The sequence below is a fragment of the Malassezia restricta genome, chromosome VIII (genome assembly GCF_003290485.1).
Source record: "Malassezia restricta chromosome VIII, complete sequence".
NCBI classification, from domain to species: domain Eukaryota; kingdom Fungi; phylum Basidiomycota; class Malasseziomycetes; order Malasseziales; family Malasseziaceae; genus Malassezia; species Malassezia restricta.
Window position 1 is genome coordinate 298,905 of NC_040200.1, and position 26,419 is coordinate 325,323.

Genomic DNA, 26,419 nt, shown 5'->3' on the forward strand with positions numbered 1-26,419 from the left:
TGGGCGTGGCGAGGGACGCGTCGCTTTCACCATGGTGCGCATCGCAGTGGCGGGTCTGTCGCGCCTAGGCGTCCCATTGATGCATGCGTGCGCCGTGCGCACGGGCATGGCAGGGCCATGTGGTGTTGCCATGATGCGCGCTCAGATCCCGATGGCGCGACCGGTGGCGCCCCTGACGGCGTTGTTCCGTGCCTCGCTGCACACGTCTCGTGTGGTGATGGACAAGAAGCCAGCGCGCCAGAGCAGTGGCGTGCTATCGCAAGTTGTATCGGCTCTGCGTGATATGGCATCGTCGCGGCCTACGCAGGGCAAGTCATCGCAGTACCCGGCGGTGCGTCGTTTGATGGAGCTGATGCGGCCCGAGCTGCGGGGCATTGTGCTGGCCCTAGGTCTGCTCTTGATAGCGTCGCTCGTATCGCTTTCGGTGCCTTTTACTATCGGCAAGGTCGTCGACTTTTTCTCGCAGCCTGACGCCCGATTCCCGTTCGGCCTCACGATGCCGACGGTCGCTACGTTGTTGCTGTGTGTCTTTGCCACCGGTGCGTTGGCGCGTGCGAGCTCGAATATCCTGCTGGAGCTGACGGGTGTGCGTGTGATTCAGCGGATTCGCGAGCGGGCGTTCAGCAATGCGCTGCGCCAGGATGTGTCGTTTGCCGACAAGGGCGCGGGCGACACTGTCAGTCGGATCAATATGGACTGCAATTTGGTGGGTGGGGCGATCACGACGGATCTGGCGGATGGTCTGCGCTCGACGGTGACGGTCCTGGCGTCGTGCTCGGCCATGTTTTACATATCGACGAAGCTCACGCTCGTCATGATGCTTGTGATTCCGCCTGCCGCGCTGTGCGCCGCCTATTACGGCCGATTCCTGCGTAATCTGACGAACAAGACGCAGGATGCCGTGGGTGTGATGACTCGCACGGCTGAGGAGCGCTTGTCTCCTGCGGCGTTCCGTACGATTTCGGCGTCGGGCACGCAGCGCGCGGAGGAAAAGCGCTTTGACGCTCGTGTTCAGGAGATTGCCGCGCTGCAGACCAAGGAGGCGTACGCGGGCGGTATTTTCCACTCTGGTCTGGGCTTTGTGGGGAACTGTACGATCGTGACGCTGCTCACGTACGGCGGTCATCTCGTGAGTTTGGGGCAGTTGACGGTGGGTGATTTGACGTCGCTGCTGATGTACACGGCGTATCTGGGTGGCGGTTTGATCCTCATGACGAACTTTTTCACGTCGCTGATGAAGGGCGTCGGTGCGGGTGCGCGTGTGTTTGGCCTGCTGGATCAGCAGCCGCGGATCCCGCTGGGCCAAGGTGTGAAGCTGGACGTGGCGAGCATGGACCGCCGCGGCGCTCGCATCCAGTTTGACGACGTCCACTTCCGGTACCCGAGCCGTCCTGAAAAGGCGGTGCTGAATGGCGTGAGCCTCGACATCCAGCCAGGCACGAGTGTGGCTCTTGTTGGCAGCTCGGGCGCAGGCAAGTCGTCGGTGCATGCGCTGCTGCTGCGTTTCTACGAGCCTGACTCGGGACGCGTTATGATGGATGGCCGCGATATTCGCACGTACACGCCTGAATCGCTGCGCTCCGTCATGAGCGTCGTGCCGCAGGAGCCGGTGCTGTTCGAGGGCACGATTGCGTTCAACATTGGCTACGGCACGCCTCATGCGACGCGTGAGCAGATTGAGCGAGCGGCTCGTGCGGCGCACTGCCTCGAGTTTGTGCGGACGCTGCCGCAGGGCTTTGACACGGTGATTGGGCCGCGTGAGCTGAGTGGCGGACAGCGGCAGCGCATTGCGATTGCACGTGCGCTGGTGCGTGAGCCGAGTGTCCTGCTGCTGGACGAGGCGACGTCGGCGCTGGACTCGGCGTCGGAGCTGCTGATCAACGAGGCGATCACGTCGATTATCAACGAGGGCCGCACGACCGTGTGGATCGTTGCGCACCGCCTCAGTACCGTGCGTGCGGCTGATACCATCATGCTGCTGGAAGATGGCCGCATTGCCGAGCAGGGTACGTTTGAGCAGCTGGATCAGCCAGGCACGCGGTTCCGGGCGCTGATGCAGTCGCAGCTGACGGCGCCGCCGCCGCCCGCCCCAGCGGCGGTGCCGGATGGCAGGCGGGCGTACAGCACGGCCGCTTGCCGTCGACACGTCCCGGCCGCGCCCGTTTGGAGTGTGCGCGAAGCGACGCAGGCGGCTGACACGGCGCCGCTGCTTGACCCGGCGCGTCTCGCGCACATGCACCGCCTGGCAGCTCTGCCGCAGCCGGCTACGGCGGAGGAGATGGAGCGTCTGCGTGCGGAGCTGGAGCCGCTGGTGGCCGTGATGCACTCGACGCAGGCGACGGGCGAGTATGATGCGGTGCCTGAGACGGCGTGGTCCGGCTGGCGCGCGACGGACGAGGCGCCACTCACACGCAGCGAGCTGGAGGCGGGCGGGGGCCACTGGCGCGCCGGCTATGTGGTGTCATCGAAGTAGTTGGTATAGCTATGTTACATGCAAGAACCGTATGGAGCGTCGACTGATAGCGTAGTCGATGCCCGTCCAGAGCGTCGTGCCCGCGACGATGCCTTCGAGCACGCGAACGGCGCGCGTCGTGTGTGGATGCGTTTGCACGGACTCGGGCAGTAGCGGCAGGAGCGTGAGCACGCCGACCAGCACGAGCTGCAGAAACGTATTGCCCTTGCTGATGCGCGTGGGCGTCACATGGACGCTGGGCAGGCGCGGATTGAAGTAGCGCGCGAGCGTGCGGGGCGGCGCGAGCGAGCGGTACCGCATCACGAACGCGAGTCCCACGAGAAACACGTCGCGGCCGAGAATGAGGCCCACGAGCGGCCACGGCATCGCACCGCCCAGGCCGAGTGACACGACCATCGTGCCCATCAGCAGCTTGTCGGCGGCGGGATCGGCAATGCTGCCAAACACCGTCTGGGTGCCGTAGCGCCGCGCGATCCATCCGTCCAGCAGGTCCGTGCAGCCCGCGACGCCCAAGAGGCCCAGCGCCAGGGGCGACTGGTGCGTCATGACGGCCCATCCAATCGCAGGACACAGGGCCATGCGCGACATGGTCAACAGGTTGGGGACAGTCACAATGTCTTCCGACAGCTTGACGGGCGGGGGGCGCGACCACACCACCCGCGACGTGGCCAGGGTGCGCAGACCGAGGCGCCTCGCAAGCACGCCGCGGTGCAGGGCAACGGCGAGCATGTGGCAACTGGCCGGCCGCGGCGCACAGCGAGCGACGTGCGTGTGGGCTGCTGACAAAACCCAGGCGCCCACCGCGGCTCTAGCCCTGGCCTTGTCTTTTTGACGATGGTGCTGCCGACGCCGTCGCTGCATGCGCAGCGCTTCCAGCCGGTGATATTCAGTGATGAGGGGACGAATTTGTACCCGCTGTGCGACTCGATGGATGAGACGATGCCGAAGGCGCTTGTGCCTGTGATGAATCGGCCGATGATCGCGTTTCCTCTCCAGTGGCTCGTGTCGGCTGGCTTCCGTACGTGTCTCCTGGTGGCGCCTGTCGCGCAGCATGCCGCGTTCTACGATGCGCTGCGCTCGCTGTACCTTGTGCCATCGAGCTCAGATCGCGAGGCCGAGCAGGCCGAGCAGGCCGCGACGCAGGTGGCTCTGGGCTCGTCGTCCGCGAGCAATGTGTCGGTGACGTTCGGCAGCTCGACGTCCAGCGTCCTCTCCGGCACGGGCGCCTTGGTAGATCCGCAGCCGAGCATGCCCGTGATGCACGTGGAACTCGTGCCGTACGGCCCCAAGCCAGGTGAGCTGGTCCGCAGCGTGCGTGAGCCGTCCAAGAGTGTGTCGCGCACGCGGTGGGGCACCGCTCAGCTGCTGTACTGGCTAGCAGCGACGCGGCAGCTGACGCAGGACCCGCTCGTCGTGCCGGTGGATCTCATGGCCGTGCACATGCCGCTCTCCAACTTCTTGATGGCGCACCTGGGCGCCGTGCCGGATGTGCCGACCGTGTCGTGCCTCTTGTACGAGCGCAGCGCAAGCGAAGGCGCTGGCAAGGAACGCGAGCGCGATGGGCCCGCGAACCTGTTCGTGGCCTACGATCGCCGCCCACTGCGCTCGCACGAGGGCATTCGGTCCCAGAGGCACGGCGCCAAGGACACGCTGCATATCCACGAGCCCCTGTTCCTGATGGACTCGGACGACGTGTACGACAAGAACGCATCCGACTTGGAGCTCCGCATGAGCATGCTCTGGACGCACCCGCACGTCCGCGTAACGACCGCCCTCCTCGACTCGCACGTATACGCATTGCATCTCCAGCCGCTGCTCCCGCTCCTGGAAGCGCATCCCGAACTGAACCATATCACCGAGCAGCTCGTGCCGTTTGTCGTCAAGTGCGGCTGGCAAAAGCGGCTGAGTCACAAGGCCGAGTGGACGACGGACGCGCCTTCGGCAGAGGGCCCATGCTCGGCCACCGACGCTGTCGTCGACACGACGCACGGCACGCCCTTCCACCCCCACTGCGAAATGATGCTGGCTCACATGCGTCCCGAGCCACGCCGGCCATGTGCGCCGCAGCATGTGCTCGAGGCCGACAAGCTCCGCTCCGCCGACGATGCATTCATGGCGCGCGCCAACACGGTGCCTACGTACCTCGACTGCAGTCGCTATCTGCTTCGCCTCGCCAGCACATCGATGCCGCTGCCGGCGCCGTTCCCCCTGCCGGCCATGCTCGGCTGCGGCGTTGTGCCGTTCGAGGCACCCAAAAGCGACGACGGCCCGATTCATCCACGCGCACAGCTCTCGAACGACTGCCTGATCGGCAGCCACACACGCATCGACGAGCGCGCTACGCTCAAGCACTCGATTGTCGGGCGGCAGTGCACCATCGGCAAGGGTGCACGCATTTTGCGCTCGGTCATCATGGACGGCGTCCGCATCGGCGACAATGCCAAGGTGGAAAACTGCATTCTCGGCTCGCACGCCGATATCGGCGAGCGTGCGCAGCTGCGGGAGACGGATGTCGGCCCTCACTACGTCATGGCGCCCAACACCGAGTCGAAAAACGAAAAGCTCGTCGCAGAAGAGGAGGAGCATCTGGATGAGCCCGTGTCTGATAGCATGTAGCGCTACGACTCTTCCCGCTCGCGGTAGGCCAACACGTACGCCTTGAGCTGCTGCCGCTCCGCCTCCGCCTCCGCCTGCTGCTGCCGCGCATGCATCGATATGGATGCATCCGTGGGGACATGAATGTCTTGCGTCTGCTTCCGCGACACGAGCGAAAAGACCATGTGCTGGTCGTTCGCCTCAAGACGCCGACGCGGCACATGCGCCCTCGCTAGCATCGACCGCGTCTGCTCGAGAGCCATGCCCGACGGCGCCGCGCTTGGCCCACCCGTATCGGCCATGAGCATCGCGAGCTCCTGCTCCACGTCGGCCTCGGCACGCTCGTCGAGCGCCGCTTGCTGCGCTGCTTGGCGCTCGGGGTCATCGTCGTCGTCGTCGTCATCCTCCTCATCGTCGTGGTCGTCGTCGTTGTCGTCGTCGTTGTCGCCATCGCCTCTGTGGGCCGGTCGCTTGCCTGCCATACGCTTTCCAAGGTCGAGCTTGACAAGGTACGGCTGCGCTTCGCGTAGCCGCTTGGCCAGACGCTTGTGATTCACGCGGCCATCGCGGCTCACACCCAGGTGCGAAAACGAATCCTGAAGCAGGTACGCGACCTCTACCGGGGGCTCATCTTTCGATAAAATGTAGTGCTGCAGGACCGCACAGACGTGATCCAAGCGCTGCTTGTACGGCGGCTTTTGGAATGCCTTCCCAAAGTAAGGCAAAAGTGTGCAGGCCATTCGCACGCGCGTATAGTCGTTGGGTGCATCCTTGCGCTGCGGTTGTGGCACGCACAAACGGTACAGCTGCTGCAGCATCGCATCCGGTTTCACTAGGAAGCAGGCGTGACATTCACCGAGGTACCGCACACGAGCCAGGCGGCGCTGATGCCCCGCAAAGTCAAGGTGCAAGAGATCCGCCTCGATATCCTCGCTGAGTGTGTCGAGCACTTCACAGACAAAGGCCTCGTGGCACTGCTGGATCCGACTCAGCAAGCGCGCCAGCAGTGGCAGTGTGTCGTGCGTCAGGAGCCATGGCGACGTAAAGAGCGTAAAGATGTGGGCACGAATCGACTCGTCACTCCAGTTCAGCATCTTGACAAGCGCCTGCGTCCTGTCAAACGAGCCGTGGCCCAGCATGTGCGTGAACACATGCGTGATAAACTGCTCCATAGCCGACGGCTCGCGGTACGTCACGATCGGCCGATCAGGTGGCACACACTTGTAGTAGGCATTGTCGAGCAGGAGCGTGTGCTGCTCGGACAAGTTGTGTGCCAAGCGCTTACGGCGCAGCAAGTCCAGCACATGCTGCATGCGGGCTGCTGTGGCAGGCATGCGGTGCAAGTAACGACCGCATGTCTCGATGGACAGGGCCAGCATCTCAATGGACGTCGGTGAAAAGTCGTCCAGCAGGACCTTGTACAAGTGAAACACAATGTGCTCAGGCACAAGGCCAAACTTGGTGAGCTCGCCTAGGTAGATGATGAGATGGCTCTGCAGCTGCCGATCCGGTTTGCGAAACGATTGCTGCTGCCGCAACTTTTGGTTCAGATGCTCGACCACCGCCTCCGCCAAGCCTGGCCGGTACGGCTGCAGCGTCGCGATCAGCCTCGCATAGTACGGTAACATATCCCAGCGGTGCTTCGGCACATGCAGGAGTGCGGCACTCAGGCGGCGAGCCGACATCGACTTGAGCTGGAATCCAAGTTCGATGGCCACGTCATCGACGGTGCCCTGATTGCACATCGTCGGCAGACGATCTAGCGAGTGCTGGAGGGACTGCTGCACCCGCGCATCGGTCTCATCCGACGACGCGGCAGCCGCCTCCAACACCGAGGCGGGAAGCAACTCGTCCAAAGGGCACAGATCTTTGTAAAACTTGCGCATCTCCTCGTCCTCCCACGGACTCTTGCCAGAGGCGTACTCCTGCTCCATCTTGGCCGACATCTCCGCCAGTGTGGATGTCGCTTCAAGGTTTACTCCAAAACGCGGCGCAGACGGATCCTTGTCCGATTCGCGCAGCTCGGGAAGCTCGACTTGCAGCGACGCAGCCATCGCATGCATGGCTTCGATCATGGTATGCACATCACTCACACGGCGCTCAAAGGCCGACTGACGATCATCAAACACCACGCCTGACCGGATATAGGCATCGCTATTGCGCTGCTCTTGCTCTTGAAGTTGTTCGTGTTCCCGCTGAGCACGACGTGCCAACATCGCATAATATGCCTCGAAGAGCTTGCGGAACTTGAGGCTCTGAGCCTCGGATATCACAGCGTCCTCAGCCAGCTTGCCCATCGGCACACCTGGCTGGCCGGCTTCGTGCGTCTCCATAGGAACAAGCAGCAGGGAGCCATAAGAGCGTAATATCGCCTGGGCCACGGACGTATATACAAGATCGCGGTCTTGGGACAGCATTTTACGCAGCTGCTCATATAACCAGTTCAGACCTGGAGCGCACACACCTTCCGATAGCGTCATGGGGCCAACGAGGCCTACGAGCACCATTTCAGTGACGCCACGAAGCAACGATCGCTGCCGCGCGACTAGTGCAGCCTCTTTTTGCGCCTGCTCGTTCGAGGCATCCTGACTTTTAGGTGGTGGCGGCACGATTTCCTGCTCCATCACCTTGAGCAGCGGCTCAGTAAACTCAGAGCCACCAAATCGGGCATGCAAAGCACACAGAATCTCAATGACTGCATATCTGTCTTTGAGCGTCGTCGCCTTCCATAAAATCTCAGGTATGCTGGGTATAAGCTCGTCCAAGTATTTGGTCAGACTCAGTAGTTGCACTTCCTTGACAAGCGCATCTTTGGCATCTGCCAAGTTGGTCTGCTTCAGCCGCTTAATGAAGGCCGAGTTGCGCTTGAGCGATGCGTCGAGATTGTCGCCAGATCCATGCGGACCATGGAGCCACACATGCTGGTTGGCCTCGCGCAAGGAAGCGCGCCACTTTTCGCGCTCGGCACTTTTGGCAAGATCAGCTGCATCCCGTGAAGGTGCAGCTGTCTTGGCTTCGTCTACAACTTGACCGTGGCTGGGCGCCACCAGCTGTGGTTGGTCCATCGCCAATGTCCTTCACGCGACGAGCGCCACTTTCTTGACGACCAACACGCTTTGTCATCAAATAGGAGCGCCAGTGCGGCAGGACCTACGATCTACCTCCAGCGCGGACGCTGTACCTTGCAGACGACAGTCTGCATTTATGCTGTGCACGCAGGACCTCACAGTCCTTGCCTTGGCTATGAATTAACCTGAGTCATTCCTATGATTGGACGCACCTTGTGCGTCGCAAACGAGGCGGAGGACGCGGATCGGTCGTGCCACAGCGTCACTCGAGTCTGTGTAAGCCATGCGTTCATATGGTATCTGCATGCATCGCCACTGCACCACAGTGCAGCCCAGGGGCATGAAATTCCTGCCATGCCAGGTCTGGCCGGCCGGCAATTTTCTTGGACCTGCTCTTATTGGTGAGGCTCTTAGAGAAAGCACGTGCAGAATATGCATCATTCACGTTTTGTCCGCATCCCCACGCATGAGATACAGCGGCGTTCGAAGACGCATTCGACAGTCGAATTGCTCGACACGTCCGCGTTGGGGACCAAGGGCTCGGCGTTTCCCGTATCGTTTTTGTCGACTTCGTCGCCTCTCCCCTTCCACGCCTCTCCTCAGCTGCAGATAGCAAGCCTATTGTGCATACATTTAGGCTCAAGATTCTTCCTGATTATTGCGGCGCTGAGCGGTTGTTCTACCATTTACACAGCCCCCATACTTCTCCCTTGATTTCATTCTTGGCAACCAAATTCTCCCCTGTCACTCCTCCCTGTTCATTCCTTTCGCTGGACCTAACGAGCTAACCCGCGATGAGTGACGTCAATACGATCGATCAACTTACTCAACAACATGCAGCAGATGTTGCCATGGGCAACAGCAGCGCGTCCACCCACATGCAAGGGAATGCTGTTTCTTCAACTGCCACTTCGAATACGCCCAGCAACACCAGCGGCGCAGCTCCAGACTCTCCATTTCATATGTCCGTGCCCCTCACTCACACACCCATGCTGTTTGACGCATCTGGCAGCAGTGTGGTCATGGAGTAGGGCCCGTCCATGTACACGTCCGCACCCGCTTTGTCCAGCCTGGCAAGTCCTGCCAATGTGTCTCAGTCTCCTTCGCTGTATACCCAGCCACCAGCACCAGGCCCTATCGTGATGCGCGCATTGATTATCACCAGTGACGCTAGTGTCATTATTGGAAAACAGGGACGTCACATCAATGAAATTCGCGAGCTAAGCGGCGCACGCCTCAATATTAGCGAAAGCATTCCGTCGAATCCAGAGCGCATTCTGACTGTATCGGGTGCTTTGGATGCAGTTAGCAAAGCCTTTGGCTTGCTGGTGCGCCGCATCAATGACGAGCCATTCGACCAGCCGTCCCTGCCTGGTGCCCGTGCTGCCTCGTTCCGCTTCATTATTCCCAACTCGCATATGGGAGCGATTATCGGTCGCCAGGGCAGCAAAATCAAGGAAATCCAGGAAGCCAGCGGTGCTCGTTTGCATGCGGGCGAGACTATGTTGCCCGGCTCCACCGAGCGGATCTTGAATATCACAGGTGTGGCGGATGCCCTTCACATCGCCGTATACTATGTCGGAGCGACTTTGCTCGAGCATCCTGACCGCGGCGCCAATAATCTCCCTTACCGCCCAGCTGCTATGAATCGAGCTTTGGGTACCTCGCTCATGGGCTCTCCTATTGGCACGGCATCGCCGAATTCTAGTATGCTGAGCGCGGGTGGTAGCCCTAAAGTGCTCGGCTCGGTGCTGACCCCTGGTTTCCAGACGCAGCAAATCTTTATCCCAAATGATCTAGTTGGCTGTATCATTGGCAAGGGTGGCCAGAAAATCAATGAGATTCGTCAACTAAGCGCTAGTCATATCAAAATCATGGAACGCAATGCTGGCATCGCTGCAGGCGGCAGTGGCACGGAGCGCCTTGTCACGATCACGGGTCCCCCACCCAATATCCAGATGGCCGTGACGCTGTTGTACCAGCGCCTCGAGCAAGAAAAGATGCGCCTTGCTCAAAACACGCCTATCCTATAACCCTATTTCTTCCCCTTTCTTGCCATTTCTCGATTTCTCTGCAACATAATTAGTTGACCAGGTCCACCTTTATCTTTCTGTAGACTGGTACGATTGCGGCGTGTTTCGCCGCGTATTACATCAGCATATTACCCCATCAGCAAATGGCATGGCAAGATGCTCCATGCACTAGACGCGGACGATCGGGGCCGCCAAGCACCCGACTATTTCGTAACGACCAACATTGACCATGCCTATTACGTGCGTCTATGGCCCGACTGACCATGTTACAGTGGATCGGACACGATTAAGCTGATTGCTGCCATCTTTGTGCCACCCCTTGGTGTGTTTTTGGAGCGTGGCTGCCACTCGGACTTTTGGAGTACGTGAGATTCGCGTCATCACATGGTTAACCGTCTCAGTTAATGTCCTTCTGACTTGTCTTGGTTACATTCCGGTATGTGCACATTACGTTTGCTCGGTGCTGACGCGTATGTTTTTACTTCTAGGGTATTATCCACGCTGTACGTATTGCATTGGCTCGAGACATACTAACCACGCAGTGGTACGCATTCTTATTTGTCGGGATGGTGTGGCACCCCAGCCATCTAGGCAACTCATTTGTTCGCAGCACAGTACTAACGCATGCTCTCTTCGTCGGTCGATCGACCGATCGGGACGGGAGTTTACAGCTTTGTCATGTATGTACATGCCACGACACTAACTGTGCAGTGCGAAATATTGAGTCACTCAAAACACCTGCAACCGAGGCCGTTAATTAATTACTTTCGTAGTCTAACACCACTCAATTTCTCGATACACTATACGACCCAGAAAAACCAAGCGCAACACATGATCCATACTAAATGGCGTCTGGTATGCGAGCCTTGCTGTTGTTATCAGGGAAATCGTACGACTTGAGCAAATTTTCAATAATATCAACGGTGCCAATGGTGCCACCAGCCTGGATGCACTTTAGCTTCCAAGACAATGCTGAGTGTCGGAACCGCTTGTAGTCGTCCTTCAGCAGACGCACCAGCTTCGGAACCATATCCGATGGGTCAAACTTGGGCGACTTTTCTGCCCAGAGGCCCACACCTGAATGCTGAATGTACAATCCAATGTCGTGCGTATCCACCCACTGTGAAATACAGAATTGCGGCACGCCATGAGCCAAGGCTTCGTTGTACGAGTTACCTCCACCATGGTGCATAAAAGCGGCCAGAGCCGGATGCGAAAGAACAGTTTCAACGTCCGCAATCCAGTGCTCGCGACGAATATAGGAGGGCAGGTTGCATTCCTCCAACGTGGGAATGGGCTGCACACTCTGGGGATGGTTGCCGATTTTCCAAAGGACAAGAATATCCGGTACTTGCTCGTGAAGCATCTCAAGCGAGGCAACAATGTTGTCATAGTCCTCTCTGTTGTAGAAGAAGATACTGCCCATATTCAAGTACAAGACACGCTTGGAGTCCATCATAGCACGGTCCATCCAGATCTTGACAGGATCTTGCATCTGCGCCACAGCATGAGCAGACAACATTTGCTTTTCAAGCATACTTCCATCAGCAATCGTAGGTGTAGATGCTGTGGACACATTAGGCGACAATTCAAGGTTGCGGAACGAGAAGTTGACCGGGCTTGACGGGATCGAGCGGGCACTGGGCATCGTCAGCTGTTTGGGAGCAAAGCAGGGACCCACAAAGTACACCGAGTTATCATACGCATCCGAAGGATATATCCATGTTGGCCACGTTAAAAGAGATGGTGGCGATCTGTTGAGGCAACATGCCCGGCGTTGGCGTCATAATAGAGTCACAGATAATATCAGTGGGTTTGAGGCCGAGTACTTCCTTGCGGTAGCGACGGCGCTGGGCAGGATGCCGATTGAAGAAGATAAAATGCAGCCAGATTAGAATGAACAACAGATTGTGGAAAAAGACAAAGATACCACCGGTAGCCGAACGACCACCGCTCATGGGCATAGGGTTGCGAAAAATATTTACCTTGCTTGCCACAGCCGAGGCAGCTGCAGGAGAGGTCTCGATAAAAGCACGTTTCGTCAGGCGAACACCATCCACAGCAAATGCGCTAAAGTTGTCGACAATAATCATGTCAGGGTCTAGTGATTCGATCAGATCGCGGATCATGAAAACCACCTCACCGTAGGAGTCCGTCGCACCAGGTACGTGCTCAGCAAACATACTAAGCCATGCCCAGATCTGACCAGGCTTGGATCGGAGAACTTCGTGGAAATGGTCCGAAAGTTTCGCCGCCTTGTCTGTGTAGTCGGCAACTACTTCGTTGTCACCAAGCGTATAGAACACCAGAGGCATCCGCATGACATACTCTGGGCTTGGGGTGCTTTCAGGCTGCACGATGAATCCCATGCGGGATTGGATTTTCTTGAGCTTCTTGAAAATAGGCTCCGAAGACATGAACACCACCTGGTTACCACGATTCACCAGCTCCTCAGCTATAGAGAGAAGCGGGTTCACCTGGCCTGTCGCCGGATTCGTTAGAATCAAATAACGCTTAGGCGTTAGCACTAGCGACGACATATGGATGTCAATGCTTCAAGGTGACGAAGAACAATCAGCCTTGGCGCGAGTTCCCTTCGACTCGGAAATTTCCATCTCCCTACAATTCCGGACCCCTGCACAGAAAAAATTTGGGCGGTCAGCTGACGCCAGGACAGTGCGCGGGTTCAAATTTTTTTGGTTATCAATGCGCCCTTTACATGTGGGTGGGAAAATCATTGAATCAGAAGCGCGAATGATTACGCACGCAAGTGAACCCTCTGCAAGCTGCGTGCAGTATATCAATACGGTGTGCAAAAATACGAGTCGATATTATTCAGCACTGCAGAGCGAAAAAGCCGTCGCCGCATCTTGGCTTCGCTTGACACATGCAGGGCCAGGGTTACTCGGTTCCTGCGTGGGTCTTTTTCTCGCTCGTAGCTCACGTGAACACAACCCGATCTCGCGGCTGTCCCGAGATCCAGACGTAGCTATCGGGCGCACGGTAAAAATCTACTAAGCGTGTTAGAATTGGCCAAGCCCGGGAGAGAATTTGCGTAGTTGAGCCAATCACGCAAGGGAATAGACATTGAATGTGCACATAAAGCACATGAATGTCAGTGGATGGATGTTGCCACAGACTCCATCTGGGTCTACTGTGTTGGGTATTGGGCCAGTCACAAGCGCCGGATTCTGAAGTGGGGGTGTCTCGTCTGGTCGCGCCAGGACTCGGTGTGAAATTCCCAGCTGAAATCGTACCACTTCGTCCCTGTCCCCCAACACCATCTTGTTGGCCCCTGGATCAGTATGGCTGACATGCCCTTCTTCAGCGTGAAGGATGCGCTGTATGCTGTTTTGGGCCTTGCGGGTCTTGCTCTGGCTCTCCCGGTGATTTTCGTCGCGCATCAGCTGCTTCTGTCGCTGTATCGCATGACCATCGGTGAGATGATTCACCCATGGAGGCATATCCCGAAGGTGAAGAGCACGGATCCTTTGAAGATTTTGTTTGGTGATTTCCGTGCTATCAAGAAGGCTGAGCCTGGTGAGCAGCACGTCAAGTGGATGAACGAGCTGGGTCCTGTGTACCGCTACCACCACACCTTCAACGTGCCGCGTGTGCTACTTGCTGACCCGAAAGCCCTGCTTCATGTTCTGAGCCCATCTCGTGCGTACCAGTACCCCAAGCCTGAGTACACGAGTACTTTCTTGCGCAGCGTGCTGGGTGACGGTCTTGTGTCGATCGACGGTCAGAACCATGCACGTCAGCGCAAGATTATTGCTCCTGCATTTGCTCCGAGTGTCGTGAAGGACTTTCAGCCCGCTGTGCATCGTCACGCTCACAAGCTGGTGAAGAAGCTGCAGGCTATTACGCGTCAGGAAATTGATCGCCACACGGGCAAAATCCCCAAGGATACGGAGATTACCGGTCAGGCTCCTTCGGATCGTGACGTGGCTCTGGCGCATCCCGAGAACCAGGCCGTAGTGGATGTGCTGTTTTGGCTTTCTCGTACGACGCTGGACATCATTGGCGAGATCGGCTTTGACTTTGACTTCCAGTCGCTCGAGCATGGTAACAAGGACCGTTTGGCTGGTGCGATGAACACGCTGATGGAGGCTGTGCTGAATGTGGACATGGCGGTGGCGCTGTACCTGATTCTTTCGGAGAAGCCCAGCATGAGTTGGCTGCGCAAGATCCCTACGAAGCGCAGCACGACGATCCACAACGCCAGGGCCATTGTGGATGAGCAAGCTGCCATCATTGTGGAGCGCCTGCGCAACGATATTCTGTCTGAGAACCAGGGTGTGTCGAAGGACAGCTTTGATGATGACACGTCCGGCAGGAACAAGTCGCTTGTGTCGCGCATGATTCGTGCGAACATGGCGACGGACCTCAAGGCGTCGGAGCGCATGTCGAACGAGGAATTGATGGGTCAGATGACGACGCTGATTATTGCTGGTCATGAGACGACAGCTACGCAGAACAGCTGGGCATTGTGGCTGCTCGCCATGAATCCCGACGTGCAGGAGCGTCTCCGCAAGGAGGTGCAGGAGGCGCATGCTAAGGAGATGGCTGAGCTTGACTCGCTGTCGGAGGAGGAGCGTGAGATCTACAACACGCAGCCGGTGCGTGATATTTACTCGCTGCACTACCTCGACAACGTTGTGAAGGAGTCGATCCGTATGATGCCCTCGATTCCCAGCACGATCCGTGTGGCTTTGAAGGATGATGTGGTGCCGCTTTCGCGCTCGTACAAGCGTGCTGACGGCAAGGGCACGTACAACTCGATCGTGATGCCCAAGGGCCACGAGCTCTTCATTCCTCTCAATGTGATCCAGCTCTCGAAGGACCTGTGGGGTGAGGATGCGCAAGACTTTAACCCTGACCGCTGGGACAACCTGCCCAAGAGTGTCATTGACGCCAAGCTGCCGCCGGGTCAGCTGTTTGCTTTCCTTGCTGGTCCCCGCTCGTGTGTCGGCAAGCAGACGGCCATCCTTGAGACGCTGGTTCTGTTGGCACACTTGCTACTTCACTTCCGCTTCGATGTGGTGCCTGACTGGACGCTTGTGCAGCGTCAGCAGATTGTCCGGCGTGCCTTTGTCGAGGGCCAGTGGCCGGAAGGTATCCGCATGCCGCTGATTCTGACGCCACTCAACTAAGCCGCGATCATGTAGAATGAATGGGAGGGAAAAAGTTTGTACAACGCATATCCATGGATCGACGAGGGGGTATGTGCCTACTTAGCGCTAGAGAATCCACCCGTAGACCCGAATCCACCGCTGCCGCGTGTCGTGTCGTCGAGCGAGTCCACTTCCTCGACATCGGGCGTTGAGATCTTCTCAATGACGAGCTGTGCAATGCGGTCGCCGGCACGGACTGTGGTGAGCGAGGTGCATACGTACACTGGAAGTCGTCGGAGCCAAAGTTGAAGAGCACGACGCCCAGCAAGCCGCGGTAGTCAGAGTCGACCACACCGGCACCCACGTCAATGCCGTGCTTCACGGCCAGGCCACTGCGGGGGGCGACACGGCCATAGTGTCCCTCAGGCAGGGCCACATGAATACCGGTCTGTACGACGGCGCGTCCGCCCTTGGGAATCACGGCATCTTCACACGCGAAAAGATCGTAGCCTGCTGCCTGTGCACTGCCACGGACAGGCAGCTTGGCGAGGGGGTAGGCAGGGTTGCGCTTTACCAGCAGGCGGACCGACATGATGGCTGAAAGAGATGGAGGCGTGCGGCGCGACGCGTCGCGCGTCTTCGGCCGATTTACACCGTGCGCCATGCCACCCAGGCCACGTAGGCCGTTTGCATCGGAGGCGGCAGCAGCGATTCGGGGACGTGGTATACGGTCCACGATGCGGACAGCCATGACGTGAGAAACTCGAGCGTATTGTCCACGTCCCGAAGCTGCATCACCAGTAGGACCGCAGTGTGCTGCGGCTGACAGAATGCATGCAGTGTAGACAAGAGCGGGCGGTGCAAGGCGGGATTGTAGACGCAGTCCAAGCACAGGATGAGGTCGGGATAGGCTCCCTCGTAGGCTGAGAGAATATCTGTCCGTAGTCGGTCCAGCACGCGGCCAGATGCAGCCTGTACGTCAAGCCAGTCTAGTTCACGTACAGATACTTGGGCGTGTGCATGATCGTAACGGCCGCCACCGACGTTCTTGGTGAGGAGTGGCATGTTGTCCGCGCGGTCTGTGGCGATCCAGCGGATGGGCCGCGACGACGGATGAAGCCAGCCGGGATGCGCAAACAGGCAGGCGGGCAGGACACCGGTGCCCGCGCCCAGCTCGAGCACACGGCAGGCGGAGAAGCTCTGTGCGTGAAAGAGCGAGGGCCCGGGCCATGTGCCCCAGAGCTGCTGAAGCATGTGCTCGGCAAAGAACGTGCTGCAGCGCCATGCTACGCTGCCGGTATCACCAGCGCGAGATCGCAGGGCCGTGCAGTTTTGGTGCAGCACGACTTGGATGTCCTCGGGACATGAGCGGCCTGCCTGGCTCGATATACGAAGCGTCACGCACAGCGTATCGTGTTTGCTATCGACCACGCCGAGTCCCTCGGTATTTTCCCCGCTGCGTACGTGAAGCAGGTACACTTCTTCGTCGGCGTCTTCGACGCGGTACGCATCGGGGCCCGTCAGCTGAAAGAGCCCTTGCGGTGATGATGTCATGCGCCTCGCACGGATCCAAAGGGGCCGGAGACACTTGTACTTGGGCAGCCATGTGACTGATGGGACTATGGTGCGCGTGCTTTTTCGTGTGCCTGTCTCTCGCGATGCGAGCTGAGCGAGGCAGGCAAGGAGCCCCTGGAGGCGCGTGGATCGACGACTTGGTAGTCGTGCACGGACAAAGGGTCGTTCCCCTGCAGCGGCCTACCATCCGACTGGAATGTATGGGACCGCCAATCTGCGTCGTCGTCCTCGTCGTCGCCATACTCGCGCATATCCTGCTCGTCTTCGCTCTCTGCCTCACGCGAGCGCGCATGTCGCTGGGGCGCCGGTGCCTCTGATCGCATGCGTTTTTGGAATGCGTCGAGACGGGATAGGGTATCATGTTCGTGGCCGCGGTCCTTTTTGTAGGCTTGCAGGAGAGCGGCCAAGGAGCTCACGGAGGAGGGAGCGGGAGCCGAGGAAGTCGGTGGGCGTGGTGCCGTGAGCTCGTGCGAGGGCTGAGCCGTAGGCTCGGGCGCTGGCTCGGGCGAGGGCGTAGGCTCAGGCTCAGGCGCTGGCTCTAGCCTGGGCGGAGGCTGGGGCTTGGTGGCTGGCTTGCTCGAGAGCATAGTTGCTTTGCTGAGGCGCTTATCGTGGAGCAAATCGTGACTGCTCATGGGCTTCTTTTCAGTCACGAGCGGCGCATCTTCTTCATCGCCAAAGCTGAGGAGCGTGGTATTCTTCTTGGGTCGTTTTCGTTGACGCTCCATGGTGCCCTGGCGCTGAGCGGCCAACGCGCGCGCTTCTTGCTGAGCCTGACGCTCAGCTGGCGTGATTCGTGGCACGAGGTCCGTAAACGGATGGTGGATCACTTCGGCACGCAGGAGCTTGGGCGGGTATACGGGCCTGTCCGGCTCTGTCGCGGATATCTCGACGTCGGCAAGCGACAGCACATTGTAAATGGTAGAGCCTCCTACGCATCCAAAGATCGTGTACTTGTTTTGCAGCTCGGGCGTCGCGTCGAGCGTGATGAAAAACTGGCTTTCATTCGTGTTGTGTTCGCCGGTATTGGCCATCGCCACGAGGCCCCGGCGATGGAATCGGAGGCGCTGGTGGCGCTCATTTTCAAATGGCGCGCCATAGAACGATTCGCCGCCGTGGCCTGTCCCGGTCGGATCGCCCGTCTGGATAATAAAGCCGGGCACGATGCGGTGCCACACACATTGATCATAGTAGCCCTCGAGGGCGAGTGCGACAAAGTTGCGGCAAGCCTTGGGCGCTTCTTTGGACCACAGCTCGATCTCAATTTCGCCCTTCGGCGTGTGTAGTAGCACCTTGCCGTCGGTCGGCGGCTCGGTCACATAGAGGGTCGACATGGCGTCCAGGCAACCTCCACTACAGCAACTAACAACGAGAGACAGGCGCCAAGCTCAGCTTGGTGCGACGGTGGAGGCGGGAGGGAAGGGGTTCGAGGACGTGGATCGCTCGCTGGCGATACTCGTGCCATCGTGCGCATCGTCGGCGCGCGGTGCGTGGTGACGTGGGTCGTATAGCGGCGCATCCGATAGCCGCTGGTAGTGTCCGCGGCGTGGCTGCGGCTCGGGCGGCGGCTGTAGCGACATGGACTGGATGCGCTCAGGCAGGGCTGTGGGGGGATTCTCGTCGGCGTAGTCGTTCACCACGAGATACCCAGGGTATGTGAACAGGTGCTGGCACTCTTGCAGCAGAGTGAGAACCAATTCCGTCGGCAGATCGAGTGTCGCACTGAACACGATGCTCAGATTCTGGAGCGTCATTTTGTTGGCGTGTTCGAATGAGTACACGTTGTGCAGATGCTTGCAGAGCACACACAGCACGGCATAGTTCTCGGGCGGGAGAGAATCGAGCACACTTGTCAGGGCACACAGGCGGTCGTCTTGGCTGTCCGATTGGAGCGCGAGCATGGCGTCAGGCAGTGTGTCACCACACAAATTCTCGGGCAGCGCACGAAAGTACATTTTGAGCAGGCCAGCGACGGTATGAGCGTCTAGGTTGCCTGAAGGCTGCGTCTCGACGAAATCCACGTCGCCTGACGCGGTAAACTTGTCCTGCAGCGACTTGATGGCGCTCATGCTGCCATTGACGCGATACAGACCCTCTTCGGATGCCACGGATGGCTGGTCGAGGAACTCGATGCACCGCTTGATGACGACAGGCACAGGACTGGGCGCACTGTCCATCGACATGCCCGTGTGCTTTACCGCCTCAGCGAGCGGCATGCCGAACACGCTCTGCGAGGTGGGCGCCTCCTCGGACGAGCCGAGCGGCAGGATGCCGAACAAGAAGCGGCGCTTTTCTGGCTGGAGTGCGGTGGACGAGGGCTCTGTGCCATACCAAAAGCGGCTGAGGAGCGATGAACGTCCTTGGTCGCTGGCGGGCGACACGGATACGGTCGGGCGGTCGAGACGCGGCGACGACGGAAAGGCGCCTTCGTCCGTGTCTTTGGGCGTGTAGAACAGCTCCGTTTCGTGCGCGGAGTCGGGTGAGCGGTCTTCGCTCTCGCGGAGAAGAGCGCTCATCCACTCGCTGTGGTGCCGCGACGACTCGGTAGCGAGCTTGACGGGAGCCGACGATGGCTGCTGCGTCCGCTGCAGCACAATGAGGGTGGTGTGTGCATTTGGGTCCCGTGCGTGCAGTGGCACTTCATACTGGCGCCCGATGCGAGTGCGGCGCAGGTCAAAGACGATGGGCTGGTGATGCGATGACGGGTCGTGGATCGTGAGTACGTGGTGGTAGAGGGCACAGTGGCAAAAGAGCCACGCATCGCTCATGACGCGAAGCAGGTCATCTTGCAGCAGACAGGTGCCGTACACGGGATCGACGTCGGGCTCGACGGCCGTGTGAGCGGCGAAGCACTGCGAGAGAAGATCGTCCGACACCGAGGACGCGAGTTGCAGCGAGCGCAGGTACGTCGCGACGGCCTTGTTCCGATCTGACAGGCGTGAGGGTGTGTACGGTGCCTCGAATAAGGAGCGATCTGGCAGAGCAAAAGGAGGTGCATGCGTTCGCAGCAAGAGGCGCTCATGCAGAGCGACGAGATCCGACCATGTCATGACGGCACGCGCTGTTCGACAGCGGCGGCGCACATCAGGCTGCGGCAGAAGTTTGACGCGAAAGCCGACGGCATCCGGTCCTTGAAGCGAGCGCACGACGGAGCCATAGACATGCACCTCGGCCTGGGCCAGGGGCACCACGTCAGGGTGCGGTGTGGCATCCTCGAGAGGCGTCGTCGGCCGCGAACTCGGCTTGCGTGGCTGGGGGCGAGCGATGGTAGGCGACCGCGTGCTCAGTCGGGGTGACGCCGCCTGTCGCGACACGATACGCTGCGACGGTGAATCGGGGATGCGCTGGGACATGGACGGGGCACTCGACTTGCGCCATATGCGAGGCGAATGGTGGTGCACCTGCGAGCCGAAGTGAACAGGCGTGCCTTCGCGTTTTGGCGACACGGTGTGCATGGTTTCGACAATGTTGGGCACGTCCATGGACGCCTCGGCAGGGTATACCACCGCCTTGTTGGAATCGTTCCGCAGACCGCGGGTACTGCGTCGGCGCAGATTGCGAATCCGACCTGTGAGAGACGTCGCTGGCGCCATGTCGACGCCAAGTCCGATAGGCTCGCTGTGTTCCAGCCCAGGGACGAGCGATGCGAGATGGGTATACTCGCTCACGAGGTGGTTGTACTGATGGAGCAGATAGGCAAGGGCGGCATGGGCATCGCTCGTTTGGGCCTCCGAGAACAGCTCAGGCAGCGTCATGGCCTGCGGAGAGAGCTGCCGCGCATCATCTCTCCGGCTACCTTGGTCTTCGGAGGGATGATGCTGGTGCTGCTTCGGGTGCATGCCAGCTGCCAGAGAGCCGCTGGCCGGGGAGATGATGACGGAGCTCTGTCCGAGTCGCACGTGATGTCAATGGAGCCGCGCACGGTCCGGCCGAAGTCGGCGTGGCATCCAGGCCTTGTTGACGACATGGCAGCGGAGCACGAGAGCCCAGCGGTGGCGCCGCGTGCATCGAAGCGTGGGCTGGACGACGCGGCGCCCGTCCAGGATGACGCTGCCAAGAGACAGAGAGGGGCTGCTGGGGCGAGTGAGGCGTCGCCTAAAGACCAGGCTTCTGGGGACGCGTCTGCCAAAGAGGCGCCTCACAACCAGGCTTCTGCGGACGCGTCTGCCAACGAGTCGCCTCACAACCAGACTTCTACAGACGCTTCGGCCCAAGAGTCGCCTCACAACCAGGCTTCCACGAAAACCTCCGAGGCGCCTAAAGACCAGTCATCGCGAGAGACTTGTGCGACATCGCATGCCTCGCCTCCTGCTGTAGCGCCAAAAGAAAAAGGGGACGACAAATCGTCGGCCACAGAGCATACAGCTCCCAGCGAGGGGACCAAGTCCAAGGGCCCGGCACTGGGCTTCGGTGCCTTTGCCTCGCGCTCCGCCCCCTTTCAGTCGGCAACGGCGCTCACAGCCAAGGCCGACGCGGCATCTGACCAAAAGGAAAAGGACTGGGCCACAGACAAGGCTGCTGCGCCCATCAAGAACGATGGCGATAATGTCGTGCGCATGAAGGAAGTGCCCAAGCCCGATGTCGAGCTGACCACGGGCGAAGAAGAGGAAGAGACAGTGGCTTCGGCGCGAGCCAAGCTGTACTCGCTCGCAGAAAACCAGGTGTGGAAGGAGCGTGGCACGGGCGCCATCAAGATCAACGTACACAGGCCTAGCGCCTCGGCCCGGCTGGTGATGCGTCTCGATGCTGTGCTCAAGCTCATTCTGAACGTCAAGCTGTTCCCCGGCATGCAATGCCACCTCGATCAGGAGCGGTTCCTTCGTGTCGTGGCCATGGAGTCGGACGGCCTCACGCACTTCCTGCTCAAGTTCGGCAATGCGGCCGATGCACACGCCTTCCTTACGCATCTCCAGGAACACATACCCGCAAGCTCATAGTCCGTATTCCAGGGTATCTATCTGCTGCTACTCAGACAACGTCGAGCGGCGTGCCAGACTCTCGCGGTTCAAACGTTCCATGCGCTCCGAGTCGCGCTGCTCACGCTGCTCGCGATCGGCCTGGACATGTTCGCCCTCCTCTTCTTCGTCCTGTGGCTCCGGGCGGCTGCTCAGCTTTTCCACGGCCGCCTGGTCGAGACGCATGTGCCGCTTGCGCACATTGTTGACCACATCTGCCTTGCCTCGAGGCAGGCGCGGCAGTTGCAGCTTGTTATGACACACCATGACAGGTACCGAGCACTTTTGCACGAGGTAATGGCTCATGCTGCCGAGCATGCCGCGTATGCCATCCACGCCGCGACTCCCGACGATCACCATCGTCGGCGAATAAAAGTCGGCAATGTCAAGCAGCATGTGGCGCGCATTCGTCGAGTGCACAGCCTGGCAGGCAATGCGCACGCCGAGCTGCGTGCGCTGCAGAAGCACAAACACCTGGTGACACAAAAAGATGGCCATGTCCTGCAAGGCCCGGCTCGGAGGCGCAAGGTTCGGCGGAGCCGTGTCTTCCGTGTACTGCTCGCCCTTCGCGTCCGCGTCCATCACCGACACGACCAGCATCTCGTCGCCATCACGCAGGACGGTGCCGGTGGCCCAGTTGATCGCATATTGTGATCCCTCGCTGCTGTCACTCGCGACAATGTACCGCTTAGGCCGCTTGGACTGCCGCGCACATCCCTCATAGTCGCCATACGTCATACGCACCGTGCACTGATGCGGCTCGAGCACCGGGCCATGGGTCACGAGCGGAGGGCGCCCAGGCTGCGTCGCCGGCAGACCGTTTTTGATCAGTAGCGTGCGCTGCTCCATCAGCTCCTTTTCGCTGCGTGCATACACAATGTTGGGCGCTGTCTGGAACTCGTCCGCCGCAGGGTCGAGCAAGTCCTCGTCTTCATAGTTCGTGATGTGGGACTGGCTCGGTGCGCCATACAACATTTGGGCGTTGGCCCTCGTATTTTGAATCGTCGAGTCGTCGAACAGAATCTCATCCTCCTCCGCATCCTCTGGCTCGTTGCTAAACATGACCGATTCGTCGTCTGACGAAAGCACACTCTCGTCGTCGTCCGCGTTCACAACGACGTGCACGCTATTGTCGTCGTCCGCATTGGGATCGACAGACGACCGACGGCTCACCGAGTGACGACCACCCAGGCCCAGTCTACTGAAAGAGCCAACGCGGAGATGATGACCGCGGCGGCCATGGATGCTGGTATCGTCGGCATCCGAGGCATAGAACGACATGGCCCCCAGCAGGATGCAAGATGCGCGGCCCGAAACGAGAGGGCGTGTCTTGTCCTCTACGATTTTATTGGCTAGCTGCTTCGGGGGTCTCGTTCGAGCTCCACACCCTCGCCTGGGCACTCCATGGGCCGTGGCCAAAGGCCACGTCCAGGGCGGCCCACACATTCGTCACATAGTGCACTTCGAGGTCGTCGAGCACCGACTTGGGCACGTCAGCCTCGACACTGGGCCGGTTGTGAGCCGGCAAAATCACGGTCGTTATGCCTGCACGATGCGCTGCTAGGAGCTTCTCCTTGAGGCCACCCACAGGCAAAACCATACCACGCAGCGACACTTCACCCGTCATCGCCAGCTTGGTGGGCAGGGAACGATCGGTCAGTAGACTGATGAGACTCACAGCAAACGCCACACCTGCCGATGGACCCTCCTTGCCAATCGCGCCCTCGGGCATGTGCAAGTGCACGTCGCGGTGATCCAGCAGCGTGTCGCCCGGCTCTTTGGTCAGACCCAGCTCATACGCATGCGACTTGACCCACGAAAGGGCAATAGATGCGCTCTCCTTGATAACGTCACCGAGTTTGCCTGTGAGATGCAGGTTACCCTTGCCAGGCATGAGCGTCGTTTCAATCGGCATCAACGACCCAGATCCATTGCCCAGGTATCCCAAACCCAAAGCGACGCCCGCAGGCATCGTGTTTGTATACATGCGATCCTTGTGGTATATGGGGGGACCGAGGTAGTCCCGCAGCTGCTCTTCATTAATGACCACGGACACCTTGGGCGGTACGGCCATGGGCGAGCGCTCCTGCTTGGTAACTTGAATGCTCTCGTTCTTCGCTGACGTCGGCGAAGGCTTCGTCTCGGCTTCACTGCTTGGCTCTGGGAAGACCTCCTCGCCGTGTTCTTTGACAATGTCAAAGGCCACCTTGCGGTACACCTTTTCCAAGAGCTTCCGAAGGCCACGCACACCGCTCTCGCGCGCATACCGCCGAATGATAAAGTCGATCGACTCATCAGGCAACGATACGTCGGCCTCCTTCAGTCCTGACGCTTCCTTGGCCTGCGGCGCCAAGTAGCCACGTGCAATGTGCCGCTTCTCCTCGGCCGTGTACGACGACACCTCAATCACCTCCATACGGTCGAGCAGCGGCTGGGGAATCGTGCCCAACGTGTTGGCCGTGCACACAAATAGCACACGGGATAGGTCCACAGGTACGTCCATGTAGTGATCCATGAACGAACTGTTCTGCTCGGGATCCAGCATTTCGAGCAGCGCTGACGATGGATCGCCATTGTAGCCACGGCCCAGCTTGTCCACTTCGTCAATCAGAATGAGAGGATTTTCCGTGCCGACCTTCTTGAGTGCCTGGATCGCCTTGCCTGGCATGGCGCCGACATACGTCCGGCGATGTCCCTTAATTTCAGCCACGTCACTTAAGCCGCCAACACTAAAGCGGTAAAATTGCCGGTCCAGAGCGCGGGCAATGGACTTGCCGATCGACGTCTTACCTACACCGGGCGGACCGACCAGACAAATAATCTTGCCCTCGACCGTACCGCGCAGTTTGCCAACGGCAAGGAACTCAAGGATTCGATCCTTGACATCCTTAAGGCCAAAGTGGTCTTCGTCAAGTACGTCGCTTGCGCGTGAAATGGCATAATTGTCAGGTGAGTGCACACCCCATGGAATACTGGTGAGCCATTCGAGATAGCCACGCGTAACGTTGAATTCACTTGCGGCCTGCTCGAGTGTCTGAAGCTTGGCGAGCTCCTCATCAAATACGGTCCGTACGGCCTCAGGCATATTCAGTTTGGAGGCCTTTTCCTTGAACTTTTCAATGAGCTTGTCTTTGCCATCAGACTCAATACCGAGCTCCTTTTTGATGCCCTTCATCTGTTCCATCAAGTAGTACTCACGCTGGCGCTTCTGAATTTTGTTTTCAACGTCCTTGCTGATCTTGCTTTGCAGCTGAGCATTGACTAGCTCCTTCTTGAGTACAAGGAGGGCTTTTTGCAGCCGATCTTCAATATTCATCGACTCTAGCACGCCCTGCAATTCTTCCGTGTCGCTGCTGGACACGGCCGCAGCAAAGTCAGCTAGTTTCTCAGGTTCTTCAAACACATTGCCAGCACCCTGCGAGATGCTAAAGTTGGCAATTTGATCACGGAAAAGAGGATTCAAGTTAGCAATGTCCTTGAAAACACTAATGAGTTCTGACATGACCGCACGCGTGTACTGGCTTGGCTTGCGATCGTAGGGTTCCATTTGAAGATTGGTGACATTGACAAGTGAGACCTCGTACTGATGCAAAAAGGCGGTCTGAAAAGGTGGGTTGTGAGATGGTATGCTGGATGTGTCGTCCGACTCGTCTTCTTGGTTTTCTTGCTCTGCGACGGCTTTCGGCGCCTCGGGTGGCTGAGAGGGCACGGGCTGGTCCTTCGGCATGGGCGTAATGAGTTCATCGATGACGATACGTCGATGCGGGTACAAGACAGCTGTGATACCCTCTTCAGAATCATCCATCTTCGACCCTGAGTGTGCGGGGAAAATGCTCGTGATTTGAGCAAATACACCGACGCGGTGCACGCGGTCCATGCTGACGATCACGTCGGAGTCTTCTTCCTCGTCCTTTAGCAAAAACGCTCCGACGTATGGCTGGCCACGTTTCATAGCGTCCTTGATGGCAGCGCACACATGTGGGTTTCTGATGACCACAGCCTTGTAAAATCCAGGGAATAGAGGCCGACGAGTGATGGGTAGCGCTAGGACCTGTGGGTACACGGAGGGGACAGAATTGCGTGAGAGTAGCAACGAGCCCTTCCCCTCTCCTTTCGAGTCATCATCGTGGTTGTTGTTGTTGTTGTCTCCATCATGGCCTGATGAACCGGATGCGCTGCTTCCCTCGCCCTCGTCGCCGCTCTGAGAGGCAGGCGCCTGATCGTTTTGTGCAGGATCATCGTCGCCACGGTCTGACGCTTTCACACTAGTTGGTCTTTTTTCGTCATCCTCGCGCACAATGACAACACGTGGTGTGGGATTCTTGCTCCTGGGCAACATGCACCGCGTGCTTGTGTTCATATGTGCCACGGGTGTCATGATTTGGGTGGCGCGCAAATGTGTAGCACGAACACCGTATAATTTTTTACCAACAGGTGCACATCTTTTGATGCGCGCACCAGTGGCGGTGGTCCACACACGCCGTATAGATTGTCGTGTCGGCATCATCGTCAGTGGCAAAAAGCGTTGAGCGTTCGTCCAGTCGATGACAAGCGTGCGTCATCGATCTCTGCCACGTGGCTTTATGACAGAAACTGCGCGTTG

At 58.9% G+C, this 26,419-nt stretch overlaps 16 protein-coding genes across 16 annotated transcripts; 6 read left to right on the forward strand and 10 right to left on the reverse strand.

Moving 5' to 3' along the window:
- Positions 1-31: 31 nt before the first annotated feature.
- MRET_4222 (ATP-dependent permease) lies at positions 32-2,473 on the forward strand (the record flags this gene model as incomplete). The annotated part of the gene is made up of 1 exon (XM_027630849.1): positions 32-2,473. The coding sequence occupies one exon, from the start codon at positions 32-34 to the stop codon at positions 2,471-2,473; it is 2,442 nt and encodes an 813-aa protein (XP_027486506.1).
- Positions 2,474-2,482: 9 nt separating this feature from the next.
- On the reverse strand, positions 2,483-3,202 carry MRET_4223 (cardiolipin synthase; the record flags this gene model as incomplete). Its single annotated transcript, XM_027630850.1, has 1 exon — positions 2,483-3,202. One exon carries the CDS (start codon positions 3,200-3,202, stop codon positions 2,483-2,485), a length of 720 nt encoding a protein of 239 aa, XP_027486505.1.
- A 105-nt stretch (positions 3,203-3,307) lies between these two features.
- Positions 3,308-5,089, forward strand: MRET_4224 (translation initiation factor eIF-2B subunit gamma; the record flags this gene model as incomplete). The annotated part of the gene is made up of 1 exon (XM_027630851.1): positions 3,308-5,089. One exon carries the CDS (start codon positions 3,308-3,310, stop codon positions 5,087-5,089), a length of 1,782 nt encoding a protein of 593 aa, XP_027486507.1.
- A 2-nt stretch (positions 5,090-5,091) lies between these two features.
- MRET_4225 (regulator of nonsense transcripts 2) lies at positions 5,092-8,133 on the reverse strand (the record flags this gene model as incomplete). The annotated part of the gene is made up of 1 exon (XM_027630852.1): positions 5,092-8,133. The coding sequence occupies one exon, from the start codon at positions 8,131-8,133 to the stop codon at positions 5,092-5,094; it is 3,042 nt and encodes a 1,013-aa protein (XP_027486530.1).
- Positions 8,134-9,176: 1,043 nt separating this feature from the next.
- MRET_4226 (heterogeneous nuclear rnp K-like protein) lies at positions 9,177-10,169 on the forward strand (the record flags this gene model as incomplete). Its single annotated transcript, XM_027630853.1, has 1 exon — positions 9,177-10,169. One exon carries the CDS (start codon positions 9,177-9,179, stop codon positions 10,167-10,169), a length of 993 nt encoding a protein of 330 aa, XP_027486499.1.
- A 229-nt stretch (positions 10,170-10,398) lies between these two features.
- MRET_4227 (small plasma membrane protein) lies at positions 10,399-10,893 on the forward strand (the record flags this gene model as incomplete). Its single annotated transcript, XM_027630854.1, has 6 exons — positions 10,399-10,409; positions 10,442-10,530; positions 10,571-10,605; positions 10,658-10,672; positions 10,839-10,849; positions 10,881-10,893. The coding sequence occupies 6 exons, from the start codon at positions 10,399-10,401 to the stop codon at positions 10,891-10,893; spliced, it is 174 nt and encodes a 57-aa protein (XP_027486532.1).
- A 117-nt stretch (positions 10,894-11,010) lies between these two features.
- On the reverse strand, positions 11,011-11,817 carry MRET_4228 (diacylglycerol acyltransferase family; the record flags this gene model as incomplete). Its single annotated transcript, XM_027630855.1, has 1 exon — positions 11,011-11,817. The coding sequence occupies one exon, from the start codon at positions 11,815-11,817 to the stop codon at positions 11,011-11,013; it is 807 nt and encodes a 268-aa protein (XP_027486503.1).
- A 49-nt stretch (positions 11,818-11,866) lies between these two features.
- MRET_4229 (diacylglycerol acyltransferase family) lies at positions 11,867-12,709 on the reverse strand (the record flags this gene model as incomplete). Its single annotated transcript, XM_027630856.1, has 1 exon — positions 11,867-12,709. The coding sequence occupies one exon, from the start codon at positions 12,707-12,709 to the stop codon at positions 11,867-11,869; it is 843 nt and encodes a 280-aa protein (XP_027486502.1).
- A 765-nt stretch (positions 12,710-13,474) lies between these two features.
- Positions 13,475-15,325, forward strand: MRET_4230 (cytochrome p450; the record flags this gene model as incomplete). The annotated part of the gene is made up of 1 exon (XM_027630857.1): positions 13,475-15,325. The coding sequence occupies one exon, from the start codon at positions 13,475-13,477 to the stop codon at positions 15,323-15,325; it is 1,851 nt and encodes a 616-aa protein (XP_027486564.1).
- Positions 15,326-15,402: 77 nt separating this feature from the next.
- Positions 15,403-15,878, reverse strand: MRET_4231 (dUTP pyrophosphatase; the record flags this gene model as incomplete). The annotated part of the gene is made up of 2 exons (XM_027630858.1): positions 15,403-15,542; positions 15,569-15,878. 2 exons carry the CDS (start codon positions 15,876-15,878, stop codon positions 15,403-15,405), a joined length of 450 nt encoding a protein of 149 aa, XP_027486479.1.
- Positions 15,879-15,934: 56 nt separating this feature from the next.
- On the reverse strand, positions 15,935-16,840 carry MRET_4232 (putative methyltransferase; the record flags this gene model as incomplete). The annotated part of the gene is made up of 1 exon (XM_027630859.1): positions 15,935-16,840. The coding sequence occupies one exon, from the start codon at positions 16,838-16,840 to the stop codon at positions 15,935-15,937; it is 906 nt and encodes a 301-aa protein (XP_027486540.1).
- Positions 16,841-16,905: 65 nt separating this feature from the next.
- On the reverse strand, positions 16,906-18,195 carry MRET_4233 (peptidyl-prolyl cis-trans isomerase SDCCAG10; the record flags this gene model as incomplete). The annotated part of the gene is made up of 1 exon (XM_027630860.1): positions 16,906-18,195. The coding sequence occupies one exon, from the start codon at positions 18,193-18,195 to the stop codon at positions 16,906-16,908; it is 1,290 nt and encodes a 429-aa protein (XP_027486563.1).
- A 54-nt stretch (positions 18,196-18,249) lies between these two features.
- MRET_4234 (RalA-binding protein 1) lies at positions 18,250-20,700 on the reverse strand (the record flags this gene model as incomplete). The annotated part of the gene is made up of 1 exon (XM_027630861.1): positions 18,250-20,700. The coding sequence occupies one exon, from the start codon at positions 20,698-20,700 to the stop codon at positions 18,250-18,252; it is 2,451 nt and encodes an 816-aa protein (XP_027486638.1).
- A 126-nt stretch (positions 20,701-20,826) lies between these two features.
- Positions 20,827-21,798, forward strand: MRET_4235 (Ran-binding protein 3; the record flags this gene model as incomplete). The annotated part of the gene is made up of 1 exon (XM_027630862.1): positions 20,827-21,798. The coding sequence occupies one exon, from the start codon at positions 20,827-20,829 to the stop codon at positions 21,796-21,798; it is 972 nt and encodes a 323-aa protein (XP_027486625.1).
- A 27-nt stretch (positions 21,799-21,825) lies between these two features.
- On the reverse strand, positions 21,826-23,097 carry MRET_4236 (universal stress protein; the record flags this gene model as incomplete). Its single annotated transcript, XM_027630863.1, has 1 exon — positions 21,826-23,097. One exon carries the CDS (start codon positions 23,095-23,097, stop codon positions 21,826-21,828), a length of 1,272 nt encoding a protein of 423 aa, XP_027486481.1.
- A 64-nt stretch (positions 23,098-23,161) lies between these two features.
- Positions 23,162-26,323, reverse strand: MRET_4237 (ATP-dependent Lon protease; the record flags this gene model as incomplete). The annotated part of the gene is made up of 1 exon (XM_027630864.1): positions 23,162-26,323. The coding sequence occupies one exon, from the start codon at positions 26,321-26,323 to the stop codon at positions 23,162-23,164; it is 3,162 nt and encodes a 1,053-aa protein (XP_027486565.1).
- Between the last annotated feature and the right edge of the window lie 96 nt (positions 26,324-26,419).